Below are 18,738 nucleotides of genomic sequence, written 5' to 3'. Positions count from 1 at the left end.
TTTGCAAAGGGTCCAGTATTTTATAGCAGAGGTATATTTTATGATGTGGCACAGTGGTTAGGCTTACATTGCAGGGAATTGAGTTCTGTTCCTGACTGAACCACAACAAAGCATATTGGGTCATCTTGGTTCTATCGCTTTCTCTCAGGCTAACTGACCTCATAGGGTTGTTTTGTGGATAAAAGATTTGGAGCGCGGGGGGGGGGGGGGAGTGACCATGGATAGTCATCCCAGTTCAAAGCTTTCATATCAACCCAAACAGAAAGGTTAGCTTTTAGAAGAGGCACCCCCAAACTTCGGCCCTCCAGATTCTTTGAGACTACAATTCCCATCTTCCCCGACCACTGGTCCTGTTAGCTAGGGATCATGGGAGTTGTAGGCCAAAACATCTGGAGGGCCGCAGTTTGGGGGTGCCTGTTTTAGAAGGAGGTGTTTCAGTGTCCAGTTTATAATTAAATGTGACTAAAGGACAGTGGACATTTTGCAATGATGATTATTTATTCTAAAAAAATACATTTCACTTTCAGTTTGGTGAATACTATTTCTCTTTCTCATTCAGATTCTGAGATTCATTTCAGATTTCCTTGCTTTCCTGGTCCTTTACAACTTCATTATTCCCATTTCACTGTACGTGACTGTTGAGATGCAGAAATTTCTAGGATCTTTTTTTATTGGTTGGGATCTTGACCTCTATCATGAAGAAACAAATGAGAAAGCCCAAGTGAACACTTCAGACCTCAATGAAGAGCTGGGACAGGTATAAAATGGATGTTTCAATATGATTTCCCCCACCCACCCAGGTTCAGAACAGTTTATAATTCCAGTATCTGCTGAATTAATTCTAAAGTTTTATTGATCAGTGATTTTGTGTACTCACCTTGCATTACCTATAAGCAGAGTGATGCACAATTCACACAAGCATGGGAAAGGTGCAGAATTTTGAACTGACATTCATTATCTTAAGGACTTTAATTTTAAAGCTGTTCTCTACCCCTTAGAAAATGTGAAGAAATCTCTGAGACCTGAGACAATTCAGTGGGCTTTTTAGTTGCTGTGGGTGGGGCTTCAATGTGATGCGATAGTGCCTCAATTATTTTTATTACTTACTGACGGAGAACAAATTGTATAGCACATAGTTGCCTCCTGAAGACCCCAGTTTCAAAATTCCAGTACTTCAAATGAAAAGGAAAGGAGGCATTGGAGAGTTCTTCCAACTGGAAGATGGACAGTGGACCAATGGCACGACTCTCTTTAAAACAGTTTTGTACATTCAAAACTTACGCTAACTTTCCATAATGCAGGTTGCAGAAACCAGAAAATTGTGTTATCTTGATGCATGTTTGTGTGTTAGGTCAACAGTGTTGAGCGATTCATGATAGACAAATAAAAGGACTTTTCTACACTGATAGGTGAGAGAGTGGCTTTCCCCCAGCCTTGTGCTATGTAATGGGATTTGAGTACTGCTCTCGGTTCAGCCCTGTGTCCTGCAGACCACATCAACATTTTGTGTGCAGGTGGGGGAACAGACAAATTTGGTGTCACTGCTCTTAAACCTGTTTTCCTTATCTCCCTTCTCAATTTACCATAGGTGGAGTATGTGTTTACAGATAAAACTGGTACATTAACTGAAAATGTGATGCAGTTTCGGGAATGTTCCATTAATGGTATAAAGTACCAAGAGATCAATGGCAAACTGGTTCCAGAAGGGCTGATTGAGGATGTTCCAGATGGAATACAGCCCAGACTGGTAAGATTTTCTCCCGGTTTCAATTGATTAATGTCTCATGTAATATTGTGGTTAAGTAGCTTAACACTCCTCAAGATTGTGTTGCAAAAGGGACTTACTGAAGTGTTCAATAGGAGAATTGAACGATTGTTGGGCAGGGGTTTAGGTGCTTTTTTTGAGGGACAGTGAATTTTTTATATGGAGAGAACAGCCAGGTGATGTGCAGGCTTGCATTTAACAGTGTTCTATAGGACATTTTCTAAGTAAACGTTCATTGGATTGCAGTCATGCATCTTGAGCCTATCCATGTTCTTGCTTGGAAGCAAATCTGATTTCTTGCAGTGGGGCTTTACTCCAAGTGAGTGCTGCATAGGAGTGCAACCTTTGGCAAGAGCATATGCTGTGCATCCTCTTGACTCATTTTTGTGTGAGAGAGACTTCTGGATTTTGTGAAATGTTGCCTTGTGTATTGCCGGGGCTCACACTGCCGCCGCTGCAAAGGATTGGTAGCACCATGTTTGCTGTAAGATGCAGAACCACTATAACCCTGGAGCACTTAGGATATTTTATGATGCCAGGTTGTATTTTCCCAAGGTTTGGCAGTAGGCAGGTACCACAGTCTTAGAGTTCAGGAGAAGAAAGGGATTATGTTGTTTGCTGAGAAATTGCCTCCCTTCCCTTTTGGTCTGAAAGTTCTGCAGGTTCTAGTAACTCCTTTCTTTTAGAGAAGAATAAAAAGAATTGCTTGTCAATTTTGTGTTAACCTGTAATTAATACCATGTTTTGTCTTCATATTTTAAAAACAGACGGAAGAGGAAGAAATCTTCCTGAAAGCTGTTTGTCTCTGTCACACAGTGCAGATTAATAATGACCAAACTGACGGCATTTGTGACAGTCCTTGGCGTAGCAATGGCATAACCTCTCAGCTGGAATACTATGCCTCCTCCCCAGATGAAAAGGCTTTAGTCGAAGCTGCCCGCAGGTGAGGATTAGAAGCCAAGGTTCTGTGCATTATTTAGCAGGCAAAAATGGTAATGCTGGAGAAGCTGAAACTTGCATCGTTTGTCCCGTTGAGTCCGGAAGTGCAGCGGAAGAGCAAGGAGAGTGTTGAAACAAGCTTTTTGCCTTTCCTTGATTTAGCTCATAAAGCAAGTGTAGCTATTGGAGTGCCAGTTGGTCATGGTAGAGAGCATGACTTTCTTTAACATCTCATGGGGCCCCTGGAGCAGCTGTGCATAATAATAATAATAATAATAATAATAATAATAATAATAATAATAATATAAATTTATACCCCGCGCATTTGGCTGGGTTTCCCCAGCCACTCTGGGCGGCCTCCAACAGAACACTAAAATACAGTAATCTATTAAACATTGAAAGCTTCCCTAAACAGGGCTGCCTTCAGATGTCTTCTAAAAGTCTGGTAGTTGTTTTCCTCTTTGACATCTGGTGAGAGGGCGTTCCACAGGGCGGGTGCCACTGCCGAAAAGGCCTTCTGCCTGGTACCCTGTAACTTGGCTTCTCATAGCGAGGGAACCACCAGAAGGCCCTCGGCGCTGGACCTCTGTCCGGATAGAAGGATGGGGGTGGAGACACTCCTGCAGGTATACTGGGCCAAGGCCATTTAGGGCTTTAAAGGTCAGCACCAACACTTTGAAGTGTGCTCGGAAACATACTGGGAGCCAATGAAGTAGTGCAGCAGCAGTGATCAAGGTTGTCATCTAGAGCAGTGCTCCCCAACCTTTTTATCGCCGCAGACCAGTCAACGTTTGATCATTTTACCGCGGCCCGCTGAGGGGGGACGTTGATTGTTTATATTTTATTTAGATTGTTTTGCTTTAATAATTTTAATTTAATTGTATTTAAATGTTCCTGGGGCGGCCCGGTACCAATTGATCCACGGACCGGTACTGGTCCATGGCCCGGGGGTTGAGGACCACTGATCTAGAGGAACTTTGCACAAGGCCAGATCTCTGGCAGGAGAGTAGCAGTGACTTCAGCCCGTTCCTTTCCTCTTCAAGCTATATCCCTTCCTCATTCGCCACTTTCCTTTAATGAAAAGGTGCTTTTGAGACATGGTCAGCTGGAATATCAGCCACTGATACTGTTTTTGTATGATCGCAAATATATACAGAGGGGGGGTATTGTTAGATTTTTAAATTATTATACGGACCATTTCATTGATGGGACAAAGGACTGTATTGAAATAATATAAAAGTAATAAATAATAAAACGATAATTTTCCAATACAGGTAATGAAATAGAAGTACCATGATATTTAGAGGAACCAAAAGATTTGCAGGAAAAAAATGTGGGGGGGGGGGATTAGAAAAAGAATACCAACCCCAAGCAGCTCAATGATCACTGAGCTCGATTAGTGGACACTGACACAGAAGGGGAAATTAAGAAGTATTACCGATTAGCTCTATGTCTGGAATCACGATTGCTTGTACAATGACTTTAATTCTTCTTTAAAATATTGTTTTATTTCTAAGATAATTCTTCTGCTGGAGCTGGGCAATGTAATGCTTTTTGGTATTATCCAAGCAAATTGTTTTCATGGGGACACTTTTTCAAAACTGACTTCTTTCTTCCAAATTTTTAAGGGTTGGTGTTGTGTTTACTGGAGCAAGTGCAGAAAGTATGGAGCTTAAAAGCTGTGGAAAGCCAGAAAGGTTAGTAATTAAGCAGTAATAATGTTTCTCAGACTGCTAAGATTCTGTAAGGTGTCTTAAATCAGTTTTGATACATCAAACCAATCTGCATTATGCCCTCTTAGCAAAAAGCAGTTTAATTGGCTTGCCTTTAATCTCAGAGGAGAACTCTCTTTGGCGATCGCTCGTAGCCGAGTAAGATTGTCTTCCATGAACACTGTTTTAACCATGAGTCCGTAAGTGACTGTGGAGGCCAATTCTGGATCCACACGTCCTTCCACAGTTGGGACATTGGTTTCTGGGCGGGAGTTGATTATGGTGAGCGTTTGCCAAGCGTGCCTTCCTCTTAGCACATTTCTCCCTTTTGTCTTGAGTTTGAGCGTCTTCAAAGCCCATGACACCTTCGGTAAAGGCTGTTCTCCAATTGGAGTGCTTGCAGGCCATGTTTCCCAGTTGTCAGTGTTTATACTACATTTTTAAAGATTTGCCTTGAGACAGTCTTTAAACCTCTTTTGCATTACGCTTTCCATTTATTAAGTTTAACTAAAACTCATTGGGCTCCTAAGTTCAGTCTCTGGCATTTCCAGTTATAGATTCTTATATATTAGGGTGGAGGTTAGACAAGGCTTAGTTAGATGGGCCGTAAGTTGGACTTACTATGCCTATTGATCAATTTGTCCAGTTATGTAATATTATTCATAAATGACAAATGGAGGCAGGCCGAAGGCAGATTTGATTGCAATATCTACACCATGGTTAGCTTATTTAGTCATTATCCATGATACATTGCAACTGCATGAGGGGGGGAATGCCAATTATATAATATGTTTGCTTGAAAATATGATAGCAGTATGTCGATCTCAGATACATTCTTGTCTGCTTGGCAATGGCTCTTCATAAGCCACAAACTAGAAGCTTGTTGTTTTTAACTGTTGCTTGACAGGTTACAGCTTTAAAACATTCCAGGGTTTCAAAACACATTCGGATAAATAGGTAGCGAGTATTCTGTTTTTTCAAAGTGTATATTCTAATATACAATGAGGAGAAGTGTGTGGTCCTAAATTGTGTTTCTCCGAAGGAAAGGAATTCTGAAAACACAAGGAACGTAGACTGGATAAATGGAAGAGCTTTGGTAGAAGGATGATAGCTAGAAACATGCTTGTTTCTGTACACATATTCGCTTTCTCTCCACCTGCCCCTTGAGTCTTAGGTGCCCCTTGAGTCTCAGTACCTCATTCATGTTTGAGGGTTAAAAGCTGCTCCCTGTTCCTGCATCCACCCAGTCTCTGAGCTGGGAGAATGCTGCTGCTTTTCTCCAGCCTCAGCAGTGCAGCAGCGGGCGTGTAGTTTTCTGTCGCTCTTGTGGTTCTTTAGATTCAATAATTTCTAGAGGAGTAGCTGCCTTAGTTTTGGGCAGCAAACAGCAAGAGTCTTGCGTACCTTAAGTAACTAACAAACTTATTATGGTACGGTCCATAAAAGCTTGTGCCGTAATAGATTTGTTAAGTCTTTAAGGTGCTACAAGACTCTTTGTTAGGTTTAACAAGTAATATTAATATTTTTGCCTTCAGTTTTTTTAATACATACTGTGAACATGATATTTCCCTTTTGAAGGTACAAATTACTACATATTTTGGAGTTCGATGCAAATCGCAGAAGAATGAGCGTAATTGTAGAAAGCCCATCAGGTAAGAAACATCATGCATATTTATTGCTTCCTAACCAAAAATTCCTGCATCAGTTTCCTTCTGGATGCTCAACAGGTTACTATGAACTGTAAGCATGATTTTCACTTGAGTTAAATCTGTTCCTTTGAAGGTGAGAAGCTTTTATTCACCAAAGGTGCAGAATCCGTTATTCTTCCTCGCAGTACAAGGGGAGAGATAGAAAAAACCAGAATTCATGTGGATGAATTTGCTTTGGTATGTACATGTGGTTTTAGTTTTGTTTGGGGTTTTTTTTTGCTTTTCTTTAAAATTTGCTAGTAGATCTACGTAAAACTTCTGCTAAACTTGAGAACCAGTTAGTGCTATGGTTGACACAAATGACTTATGGATACAGAAGGTTGATGACTGTTCAATGTGGGACCAAGAGCTGATTCGTACATGGGGGATTCCCCCGCCCTTTGCTGTCTCCTTCAGGGGCTTATGAGCTCAGACACCCAGGCAGGGTTGTGTAAAAGTTGAATTTGTGTCAGCTACTCCCTGCTGATAGGCTTCTGTGGCCACTGTCATTCCCATGATGTGAACGCTTTGAAAAAGTGCCACTCCCTTGCGAGAGGCCACAGCAGTGACATGGGGGCTACCCCATTTTTTAATCTGAATAATAATAGAATGAAAGCAGCCTTGTCCAGAGCACCCGCAGATTATGGTCAACCAGTTGTATTGTGGAATTGGTTTTTGCATTGCTTTTTTCCTTCAGGTACTCTTCCTACCCTTTCTCTTCATTTTGTTTATTGCAAGATAGGGGGCAGCAACAACAGGCTTCTGGATGTCAATGATTTATTTATTTCTGTACCACAAACACATATAAAATACAGTGGTACCTCGACTTGCGAAGACGATCCGTTCCGTGGTGCTCTTTGTAAGTCGAAGTCTTCGGTTGCCGAAGCGCCCGTTTTTGCGCATGCGCAAAGCGCGATTTTGTGCTTTGCATGCGCGGATTGCACGCGCGGCGAAAAGACTTCCGGGTTTGTCGACTTTGGAAGTCGAAACCTTCGGAATTCGAGTCATTCGGATGTCGAGGTACCACTGTATATGCCGTGTACAAGATCTCATTTAACATCACAGTGACGAACAAAACCAAAGCAAAGTACATGAAAGAGAGTAAAGTACAGAATGGGTCACCACCCAGTTTGTAAAATCATTTAAAAATCTGATGGATGTCAGCTGGGCCTGTCTAATGCTGAAGTAACCCTTTTTGCTTTTCACAGAAAGGATTAAGAACTCTGTGTGTAGCTTACAGAAAATTCACCGCTAAGGAGTATCAGGAAGTCGAAAAACGCCTTTTCGAGGCAAAAACCGCTTTACAACAGCGGGAAGAGCGGTTGTCAGAGGTGTATAACTTTATAGAAAATGACCTGGAACTACTTGGAGCTACAGGAGTAGAAGACAAGTATGTACTACCTGAGCTAATTATTCAGATGTGGGACTTTTGCCCACTGCAGGGCAGCTTGCAAATTAATCCGTTCCATGCAAATTGGGGATTGGTTCCCTTCCTGTGGGGGAGTTCTGAGCATATATCCCACCCCTCAATCACATATTGTGCCATGGTAAGCTATGTGCATGTAGCCAGAGCCTGTGATGCACATAGCTTTCCATGTACAGTTAGGGCCATTGTACCTGTAGTTGCAAGTGCAGTAGCTTTGCTCTGAACTCCATATCATCATGGGAAGTGAATAGGCAGCATGCAGTTTCTATGTATCAGGCTGCAATCAATGCTCTCGGCATCAAAACCTTAGGTGTTCAGTGGCTGGGAAATTGTAATTGTGTGGCTCTGGTACCTCTACTTACATTCACCTCCGGTTATGTATCCTTTGGGATATGTATGCAGCAAACCCGGAAGTATTTTTCCGGGTTTCGCCGCGGTCCCTTCGGTTGCGGAAACCTCGGGATCTGACCAGAGCTCCGGAACGGATCCCGTCCTCAACCGGAGATACAACTGTACCTTGTGCCAGCCAGCCTGACACTAGAAAAATGCCTGGCAATAGTCCTCCTTGGGATAGTCCTCTGACCACTTCAGTGAATTTGGTGAAGTATGCTACTAAATACAAATGTTTAAATGAGGTGTGTAAAGGCTTGGTGTAGAAGCCTAAGATAATGGGTGCCTCTTGAAGCTAGTGCAGGTATTACATACATAATATACATATATAATACAAATTTTAAGCTCTACAGGAGCCTGAAACAAACCACTGAACTTGGTATTGAAACTGGAATTCAGCGTAATGAGAATTTGTGGAGGGTTTTTAAACATTTGTGGTTGGAAAAGGTGTGCTTGAGAGTGTGCAGACTGCGGATAGGATAATCTCAGAAGCCAGAGCATTTCTAGAATAACTCTTCTGGTGATTTGAGAACAGGCCTTGTTTAGCGAAACCAGACTAAATCAAGCACAGTGAGACACATCATAATCATAAACAATTCAGTTGTACAATGTTGACGAGAATGACTTGTTTAAATTTCAGACTCCAAGACAAAGTCCAAGAAACCATAGAAGCCCTCCGACTGGCAGGTATTAAAGTGTGGGTGCTCACTGGCGACAAGCATGAAACCGCTGTCAGTGTCAGTTTATCTTGCGGACACTTCCACAGAACCATGAACATCCTGGAACTTGTGCAACACAAATCAGACAGTACATGTGCAGAGCAGCTGAGGCAGCTAGCCAGAAGGTAAAATGCTGTGCTGTGTCTGGGTGGATAATGTTAACAGCTCTTAATGCAGAACTCTCTCGATACATACATAAATAAACCAGTCGCTCTGCATCTCCCATTTTTGCTGCATGACTTTTCACCTGATGCTAACAAGCCTGTTGCTTTGGGAAGGGAGAGGGAATCTTGTCCTTCAGGTTCTTTTGAGGATTTGGTCTTCACAAAACAGGGGCGGTGGGGTGGATTGCAAGCAGTAACATTTCCTCCTTCCCTTGTTAGAATAGAGGAGGACCATGTAATCCAGCATGGGCTGGTGGTGGACGGGACCAGCCTCTCCCTTGCACTCAGGCAGCACGAGAAGCTCTTCATGGAAGTCTGCAGAAATTGCTCTGCCGTCCTGTGCTGTCGCATGGCGCCTCTGCAGAAAGCAAAGGTAATTTGCTCAGGTTTTAAAAGGTGGGACTGTTGCAGGGTCATCTGGCAGCCGCAATCTGCTGTGGAGGCGCCCTCAACACTTGTAGCATCCTCTGTTATTTATTCAATGCCTTTATTTAATGCCTTGCTAATGGACTGGATGAGAGCCAAACAGCAGCCTAGCCACTCCCTTCCTATCTCCCATTCAAGTACTCTATACTGGTGCAGTCTCCCACACTTGAATGGTTATAGATCAAGTGTGAAACATACAAAAACATGACAGGCCATATTCTTACTCTAGGCATCAAAAATTAGACTTCCAATAATACATTACTCCCTAAATCTGTGACCGGAGAACAGAGGTGGTAGGTCCTTACCCCAAGGAGCTTAAAATGTATATTTTTAAAGAATGTATGCAACTTTTGGTGGATTCTTAATTACTGTCCTGCCTACTGACTTTGCTAATGGCATTTTGTTATTTGAGCAGCTCAAAAAAAAAACCCCAAAAGGCTACTTGGGGTTCCATTTTTTAAAACCCATGTTTTTTTGTACAGGTTGTGCGGCTGTTGAAAACCTCTCCAGAGAAGCCTATCACGTTAGCTATAGGAGATGGAGCTAATGATGTGAGCATGATACAGGAAGCGCATGTTGGGATAGGTAAGAGCCTTCTCGTTGTGCAGTTCTATCTAGGTTTTTTTGTTTTGGAGTTTTCAGAGTCTCCTTGCATTCAGTAAGTGGAGTTATGATACGTATCTCCTCTGTGCTCGAAAGACCTGGGGGATAAACAAGAGGCGCTGTCTGCACATGGATGACATATAAAAATGTATTTATAGCTCCCTTTTTAGCCAAGCTTCTCTTCTAAAGAGGCTTACAATTTTTAAAGCAAATGTATAATATAGTTTAGAGCAGCCTTCCTCAGCCTGGTGCCTGGCTTGGGCTGATGGGAGTTGTAGCGCAAAACATCCAGAGGACACCCAGTTGAGGAAGGCTGATTTGGAGGATATACTGGGGGCGGGGGGGGGGAGGCAGTGTATTCTGACCCCTGGGAATATATGGTCCAGTCCAGGTTCTCTCATCCAGAGGGAAGTAATAGAAAAGGCTAGCAGACGGTGAAAATGCCAGTCTGCAGAAGCAGCCCTTCCATTGACCTTCAGGCTCCTGGCGCCAAAAAGAAAATTGGGGAAATACCTATGTAAAGAAAGTGAGGGAGCATACGTGGGACTTCAGTTTGTGTGTCCTTTGTAGACGCTTGGCTTGCTTTCCACTCCATTGATTTAACATTTGTATTGCGCTCAAAGCAGCTCACAATAATGGCAATGGCATTGACAATTAGCAAACATCACAATCACTATAATAATATAAAAAATGCAGCAGCATACAAATAAAGCAACAAAAAAATACCATTGATAAATTAGCACAATTTGATACACACTCGCAACAATTCAAAATACCAGCAGGAGCTGCTGAGCACCAGCCCTTTTCTGTAGCACTACAGCATCAGTAAGACGCTGATAAAGTTGGGCAGAATCTGTTCTAGAAGATCTTTTGCACAGAGAAAATACAATGCCAGTATTTTCTTGCAAAAATTAGAAGCCCTCAGTTTTATTGACCTACTTGCTTTCACACAGTGATGCTAATTACATGTGGCCTTTTTATTTCTAATCCAAACCAATGGGCAAGTGATTTTTTTAGAAACCTGTGCTACATAAATTGAGTTCATTCTTGCTTCAAGGAACTGAGCATTAATGGGCTTGTTGTTGTTATTAAAAGCCCCAGACTAGATAACAACAACAACAACGAACAACACAGCCTTACACGTGCAGGAGTCAGCTCTCTTCTAGTCATTTTTTCCAGGTGTTTGTGTTAGTTTTATTGTGTTTTAGGCTACTGCCTTTGATTTTTGCATGCCTCGGGGGCAGGTGATAGTCACCTTAATTTTTCTTTTGTTCTCCTCATATTACAGGTATTATGGGTAAAGAAGGAAGACAAGCTGTAAGGAACAGTGACTATGCAATTGCAAGATTTAAATTTCTTTCCAAATTACTTTTGGTCCACGGCCACCTTTATTATATTAGAATAGCAACCCTTGTACAGTATTTTTTTTACAAGGTAAGTTCCTGCAGATCATGACTGCATCTTCCCGTTGCTAGAAACATTTTTCTAGGGAATGATATAAGGATGATACTTCCTTAAGGTTAACTGCACCAGGTGGAAGAACATTCAGAAACACCTGGACAGGACCTCTGTTAACCAAACACATAACTTCAGAAGTTATCCACTGCTGGTCTTTTAAGGACTCTGCATTGCCACATACATCACGCAAAGCTCTAATATGCAGTTGTCTTCAGCGTGGTGCTTTGAATTCTTAACATTTATTGGCAGAGCTGAGATACCTTTACCTGACTCAGTCTGGAACTTTCTTATGTTAGAGAAGGAAATTTTCCTGCTTCTTCTTCTTCTTCTTCTGCTCCATCCTGCATTGTTCAAGAAGGCCCTCTGGTCTTCCAGATAAGCCTTTTGGGGTTTGCAGATGAGAGAAGAGTATGGTAACTTCCCTTCCCTTAACTTGGGATTCAAGCTGAAAATGGTTGTCATTTAAACGGCATGGTTTGCAAGCCAGGTAATTTCAGTACAGTAGTATTGTGTCATGGGTTGGGGATTACATTCCAGGGGTGGCACAAATGCGCAAAAATGCGTATGTACTTGGACCGCCCCCATATGGTGAACCTTACCTTCCAAGCAAGGCAGAGGGCTTTTAAGCTCTCCAGCTTGTTTTCCAAGCTCCGGGATGCTCTAGCCAGATCTCACAGGGCCATCCAAGTTCCTGTGAAATCTCACAAGAGCATCCCGGAGCCCAGGAAGTAAGTATGAGAGCTTAACAGCTCTTTCCACGCCAGGAAAACCCAGCTCAAAAGGAGCTTTTAAGCTCTCTGCCTTGTGTGCAATTAATTTTTAGGATTTGAGCCGGCCAACTTTCAACCACACAAGGTTGAAATGGTGCAAGTTCATTGTGCACAAGATGTGAGCATACTTTACCTAGCTTCCATGTGATGAACACATAACGGAAAAACCATTGTCAATAGACAAGGAAAGAAGGATCCCCCGGGGGGGGGGGGGCAGGGTCCGCATGCTCTCTATTTGTAAACCATAATTGTCAGAGCTGTTAATAATAATAAAAAATAAATAAATTTTTATTTATACCCCGCCCTCCCCAGTCAAAAACCGGGCTCAGGGCGGCTGACACCAACAGAACCACAATAAAACATAAAAACAATTAATTAAAATACAGATTAAAATACAGTATTAAAATTTAAAGTGCAGCCTCATTTCAAGTAGGCCATAAGTGGCTGACACCAACAGAACCACAATAAAACATAAAAAACAATTAATTAAAATACAGATTAAAATACAGTATTAAAATTTAAAGTGCAGCCTCATTTCAAGTAGGCCATAAATCCAAGCCATGAGGGAGAAAAACACAGGGGTCAGGCTGAGTCTAACCCAAAGGCCAGGCGGAACAGCTCTGTCTTGCAGGCCCTGCGGAAAGATGACAAATCCCGCAGGGCCCTGGTCTCCTGGGAAAGAGCATTCCACCAGGTTGGGGCCAGTACTGAAAAGGCCCTGGCTCTAGTAGAGGCCAATCTAGCCATCTTATGACTCGGGATCTCCAGAATATTATTATTTGTGGACCTTAAGGTCCTCCGCGGGGCATACCAGGAGAGGCGGTCCCGTAGGTACGAGGGTCCCAAGTCGCATAGGGCTTTAAAGGTCAAAACCAGCACCTTAAACCTGATCCTGTACTCCACCGGGAGCCAGTGCAGCTGGTAAAGCACTGGATGAATGTGATCCCGCGGCCGGGACCCTGTAAGGAGCCTCGCCGCGGCATTCTGCACCCGCTGGAGTTTCTGGGTCAGCTTTAAGGGCAACCCTGCGTAGAGCGAGTTACATTAGTCAAGCCTGGAGGTGATCGTCGCATGGATCACTGTGGCCAGATGGGGGCGAGAGAGGTAAGGGACCAACTGCTTGATGCGGCGGAGATGGAAAAATGCCACCTTTGCTGTGGATGCAACCTGCGCCTCCATGGAAAGGGAGGCGTCAAAGGTTACACCCAAACTCTTGACAGAAGGCGCTGGTACCAATTGAGCCCCTGCAAAAGATGGGAGTTGGCCCCCCAACCCCATGTCGCCCCGACCTAGCCAGAGGACCTCTGTCTTCGAAGGATTTAACTTCAGTCGGCTCCCTCTTCAGGCTAGTGTAGACTTAGGACCTGAGATTCTTTATTTGGTAATGGAAACAATGGTATCTGAGACACAAGAGAACATTTTAGTGTATCATGAATAATACCCACATTAGCACTTTCCTTTTTAGTCCAGCCAATGTGTCCTAGCTAGCTATATCTTATTACCCTGATCCTGAATTTGATAGTGTCCAGGATTAAAAATCTGTGTAAGATTGGTATTTGCTCTGTTCCCCCTAGGATTGCTAATTAAATATTACGGCCAGTGGTCTGTATAAACCTAGACAGACCCGTTTCCATATCCATGATATGCCGTACTTGCTTCATGTCGCTTAACTGGTTCTGCTTCACTTCTTGTTTTCCAGAATGTGTGCTTTATTACACCACAGTTTTTATATCAATTCTTTTGCTTGTTTTCACAACAAGTAAGTATTCTTTTGAATGTTTCTTCCAGTTCCTTACCCCACCCCCAATGCATTTATGGGTGGATATAGAGAAGTGAGAGAAAGAAAAATAGAATATTTTATATTATACGATAGCTAAAACAGAATGGCTGTTCCTACAGCCAAATAACCCTTAAGTAACATCTTGGTCTGCGACAGGGTGAGCTCCTGTTGCTCGGTCCCAGCTCCTGCCAACCTAGCAGTTCGAAAGCACGTCAATGTGCAAGTAGATAAATAGGTACCGCTCTGGCGGGAAGGTAAATGGCGTTTCCGTGTGCTGCTCTGGTTTCGCCAGAAGCGTCTTGGTCGTGCTGGCCGATATGACCTGGGAAAACTGTCTGCGGACAAACGTCAGCTCCCTCAGCCAGTAAACCGAGATGAGCACCGCAACCCCAGAGTCATTCGTGACTGGACTTAACTGTCAGGGGTCCTTTACCTTTAAGGGACCCAGGTGGCACTGTGGGTTAAACCACTGAGCCTAGGGCTTGCTGATCAGAAGGTCGGCGATTGGAATCCCTGCAATAGGGTGAGCTCCCGTTGCTCGGTCCCTGCTCCTGCCCACCTAGCAGTTCGAAAGCACATCAAAGTGCAAGTAGATAAATAGGTACCGCTACAGCGGGAAGGTAAACGGCATTTCCGTGTGCTGCTCTGGTTCGCCAGAAGCAGCTTTGTCATGCTGGCCACATGACCCGGAAGCTGTCTGCGGACAAACGCTGGCTCCCTCGGCCTATAGAGCGAGATGAGCGCCGCAACCCCAGAGTCGGACACGACTGGACCTGATGGTCAGGGGCCCCTTTACCTTTACCTTTACCATCTTGGTATCACTTCTCTTCTCTACCCCCTCCCTTTTTTGTCTTTCTACCTTTAAAGTTATAATTTGTAAAGTCATAGAAATAAACAAGAACACTTCTGTGTCTTTGGGGAAGATTTTTATTTTCAATGTGAAAATAGACTCAAGGATCATTTAAATACTTTGCCCTACAGAATGAGAGTTACACAAAGTGAAGTGATACCCACCTTTGTACCAGTTGGTTGGGTGCCAACCTTTCTCTGAGGCGTTAAGGTCTACGAGAAACTTCAAAAGAGGTAGACTTGTGCTAGGAAGCTAAAAACACATTTCGAGCATGATGAACTCATAGCATTCACTAGTTCTTGTGGTTTGAAGCATCACTGTAAGCAAGCTGCAGTGAGGGAATGGGGGCATATTGGTTTTGTGGTGTACCTTTGACGTTATAGAATTGGATGCCTGTTGGTTTTATGGGAATAAAACCTGGCGTTTGAATTGCTCGCAACTGAGCACTTTTGACTCTTAAGTCCCGTCTCCTGTTATTGCATTTCAGAACCACTAATTCCCCACCTTTCCTGCTTTTCAGACTCTGTATGACAGTGTGTACCTGACTTTGTACAACATTTGTTTCACCTCACTGCCAGTCCTCATGTACAGTCTTTTTGAACAGCACGTGCATCCCCATGTATTGCACAGCAAGCCAACGCTGTATCGGTAAGCATGCTCTCTTGGGGGGAGGGCTGTGCTTAAAACATGAGTAATGGGGAACTTCCCTTCCCCCCCACCTCAAGTGGTAGAAAAACAGTGGCAACCAGAAGCTGTTAAAAGCGCCAGCACTAGATGACCCCAGCCTGCTTGTTTCCATGTAACTGGCAGATATTCTTCTTGTGAACACTGAATAAGTGGATGGGCCATGGTCAGTCGTCAAAGCAAATATATAGTTTGCACATAGAAGATTCCTTGCTCAGTCTAGCCATCTCCCGTTTATGATGGCAGGACTGGGTTGAGACTCTGTTGCAAAGAAGGGGAGGCAATACTAGGCTAAATGGGTCCAAGGGTCAGACTGCAACTCTAAAGCTAGGGAATCCCTGGCCCTCCAGATGTAGCTGAACTGCAACTCCCATCCGCCTGAGCAGGGCCGGAGCGTCCATAGAGGTGAGCTACGCAACTGCCTAGAGCGCTGTCAGGGGGGGGGGGCGCTGCCAGCCTGCCCTCCGCTCGCCGCTTTCCCTCCTCCTGCTGCTTGCTGCAGAGGCGCTTCCCTGCAATGCCCTGCAGGGGGTGCAGGGCCGCACCGCACGACGGAGCAGGTGGGGAAACCTGAGCGCGCCCAGCGCAGCAGCGACGGTGCGCCCAACCGGCCGAGCGCCTTGAGCCCGCTCCCCGATGGGGCGAACCCCGCGTGTGGCACAACGCTCCCTTTGCACAAGGCACGCCCAGGAAGAGGCGCACCCCACGGCCCAGGCACCGGCGCCTTCGCCCTCCCCTGGGCTTACGGCGAGAGGAGGCGAGCCGAGGGGGCGGCGGTGGCCCCTCCCTCCCCAGTCACCACGGTGGTGATGACGGGCCGGGGGTCCTCCAAGCGCAGCCTTGCCCTCTTGCCAGAGAAAGCCCCGCAAGGGCGCACGTGGCCGGGCAGAGGCACAGCACGGGGGGCTCTGCAGTGGATGCGGCAGGCTCAGCTGTGCGCCTCCAGCTCCGCAGCCTGCAGCTTGTCACCCGGGGTTCGGAGAAGCGCTGCGCTGCTCCTCTCCAAACCCTGGGTCCTGTCCTTGCTGTCAGCTGCAGAGGAGGCGGGAGAGGGGCGAGTGCGAGAAAGCCTTTTCTCGCCGCTGCCTGGTCCCCCCACCACCCACCTCTTGCAAAACCGCCATCTAGGCCGGGGGGGTGGGGCAGAAGGTGATCTCGCCTACTGCACCAAAAACCCTAGCACCGGCCCTGTGCCAGAGCATGATCCCAAACATGAGAGATGATGGGAGTTGTAGTTCAGCAACATCTGGACGAGCCACAGGTTCCCCACCCCCGCTATAAGGCAACCACATGCTCACAAGGTCAGTTTTTAATAACATTCAGGAAAGTTTGTGTCGGTGCAGGGAACACCAGAAAGCTGTCCTCTCCTCTCCCTTCTCTGATAGTATGAGAGAACATCTTCTCATCTACCTGACAGAACGACACTCGGAACACGCAAAATAGTTTTCTTTGCTTGGAAAACTATTGAACCTGCCATGGTACTTTTCATTATTCAAATCTGGTATGATGGTATGGAGTAAAACTTCAAAATCAAATGTCAGGATGGATAGCTGGCTGCCTTCATTTGTTGAGGGAGGTCAGTCACAGATGTTTCCATTCCGCTCTGAAAACTAAGGAGATGCTACCCATAACATTTGAATCCTAGGGTTTTTGTTAATTTAAGAATTTTGCTAGAGAATTCCAAGAGATTAATTTGAGAGACTGGGCTGTACCACATCACCACAGAGCTGCAAAAGCTAAAAACCTGTGAAGCCCTCTGGTTTCAAAGCTTGAAATATACTACTTGATCTGTTAAAAGGTCAATTTATCTGTTTAAGTCCTGGCTGCCATAAATTCACCAATCAAGCCAATTGTATTTTGACAAATGGGGGGAAACTGGCTCATTGGGGAATGTTCCTGTAGGCCACAAGGTCAGTACATCATTTGATTTTGCAGCCGCGCTATCAGATGTTTATCCTATTGCATCTCAGGTGGCTAGAGAACGTTTTTATGGTTTTACCAGAGCAGGTGCTCTATGATGCAATGGTGATTGTATCTCAAGTGCACACAGAATTAAAATGGGCTTTCTGTTAATTGGAAAGTAGCAGTAAAGGCCTTGTATCCTTTTCCCTTTACAGAGACATCAGTAAAAATGCCCACTTGGGCTTTAAGCCTTTCCTTTACTGGACCTTCCTGGGATTCGTTCATGCTTTTGTTTTCTTCTTTGGCTCATATATTCTGATGGGAGAAGACACTTCATTGCTGGGAAATGGCCAGGTAAGGTAGAGTGCACACTTATGAAGGAGAAATCGCAACCAACATGTTTGGTATGACCTGTAACATTTCTGGGAAGTTAGTGTTCCGTCGACTCCAAAACCACTGTCAGGCATATAATAATAATACTTTATTATTTATACCCCGCCCATCTGGCTGGGTTTCCCCAGCCACTCTGGGCGGCTTCCAACAGAAAAATAAAACACAGTGATCTATTAAACATTAAAAGCCTCCCTAAACAGGGATATTTATATCGTAGGTGTCTTGAGCTATTTAAAGATGATTTTCTGTAGAGAGGAAGTAGGCTTTGACTTCTCAATTAGCCAGGGCTAAATCAACCATTGTTACAAGTGTGCAAAAGCATATGGTGGTCTTCTAAACAAGAATAATGTGAGGGTACCTCCATGTGGATAACACAGAGATCTTGTTCTTGGGCTACCCAGTTTATAGCAGAGCATAATGGTCTTTGTGTTTATCATGTGGTGGTTACTCCATTTCCAGTTGTTTGGAAATGTTAAAAATGCTGTTGGCTTCCCAACTTGAGGAGCACCATGTCAATGCACTCAGTGCCTTGATATGGTGGCGAATAACTCAAAATGCTTTCATAGAGTACTTAACTGTGTTAATTGGACTGACATATATTCTCTCTAAGGGACGCGGGTGAGTTCCCGTTGCTCGGTCCCTGCTCCTGCCAACCTAGCAGTTCAAAAGCACGTCAAAGTGCAAGTAGATAAATAGGTACCACTCCGGCGGGAAGGTAAACGGTGTTTCCGTGTGCTGCTCTGGTTTGCCAGAAGCGGCTTAGTCATGCTGGCCACATGACCTGGAAGCTGTACGCCGGCTCCCTCGGCCAATAGAGCGAGATGAGCACCGCAACCCCAGAGTCGGTAACGACTGGATCTAACGGTCAGGGGTTCCTTTACCTTTACCTATATTCTCTCTAATCCTTACAGGCTGATTGCATTACTCTTTCCTGTATTGCAGATTGGATGTAGGCGGGTTGAGAGGTTGGGAATTGCATTAAGGCTACCTGGCAAGTTTATGGGGGAAGTGCCATCAGAACAAGGACTTCTGGGTTTATAACTTAGTCACAACATTCCTTCCATTTAGC

At 44.5% G+C, this 18,738-nt stretch overlaps 1 protein-coding gene across 7 annotated transcripts in view; it reads left to right on the top strand.

Annotated features, from left to right (window-relative positions):
• ATP11B (ATPase phospholipid transporting 11B (putative)) overlaps positions 1-18,738 on the top strand; it is an 80,151-nt gene that overhangs the window by 37,554 nt on the left and 23,859 nt on the right. For all 7 annotated transcript variants that reach the window (XM_035134137.2, XM_035134135.2, XM_035134138.2 and 4 more), the window contains exons 12-25: positions 560-757; positions 1,589-1,747; positions 2,533-2,708; positions 4,333-4,401; positions 5,995-6,068; positions 6,199-6,302; positions 7,313-7,494; positions 8,561-8,764; positions 9,023-9,176; positions 9,712-9,814; positions 11,121-11,266; positions 13,760-13,819; positions 15,211-15,338; positions 17,492-17,630. In XM_035134137.2, coding sequence (XP_034990028.1) covers positions 560-757; positions 1,589-1,747; positions 2,533-2,708; positions 4,333-4,401; positions 5,995-6,068; positions 6,199-6,302; positions 7,313-7,494; positions 8,561-8,764; positions 9,023-9,176; positions 9,712-9,814; positions 11,121-11,266; positions 13,760-13,819; positions 15,211-15,338; positions 17,492-17,630 — 1,896 coding nt within the window. The remainder of the gene's footprint in view (positions 1-559; positions 758-1,588; positions 1,748-2,532; positions 2,709-4,332; positions 4,402-5,994; positions 6,069-6,198; positions 6,303-7,312; positions 7,495-8,560; positions 8,765-9,022; positions 9,177-9,711; positions 9,815-11,120; positions 11,267-13,759; positions 13,820-15,210; positions 15,339-17,491; positions 17,631-18,738) is intronic.

This window comes from Zootoca vivipara, chromosome 5 (genome assembly GCF_963506605.1).
Source record: "Zootoca vivipara chromosome 5, rZooViv1.1, whole genome shotgun sequence".
In the NCBI taxonomy this organism is placed as follows: domain Eukaryota; kingdom Metazoa; phylum Chordata; class Lepidosauria; order Squamata; family Lacertidae; genus Zootoca; species Zootoca vivipara.
The sequence above is the reverse complement of the archived record's forward strand: the minus strand, read 5'-3'. Positions and strand labels throughout refer to the sequence as shown.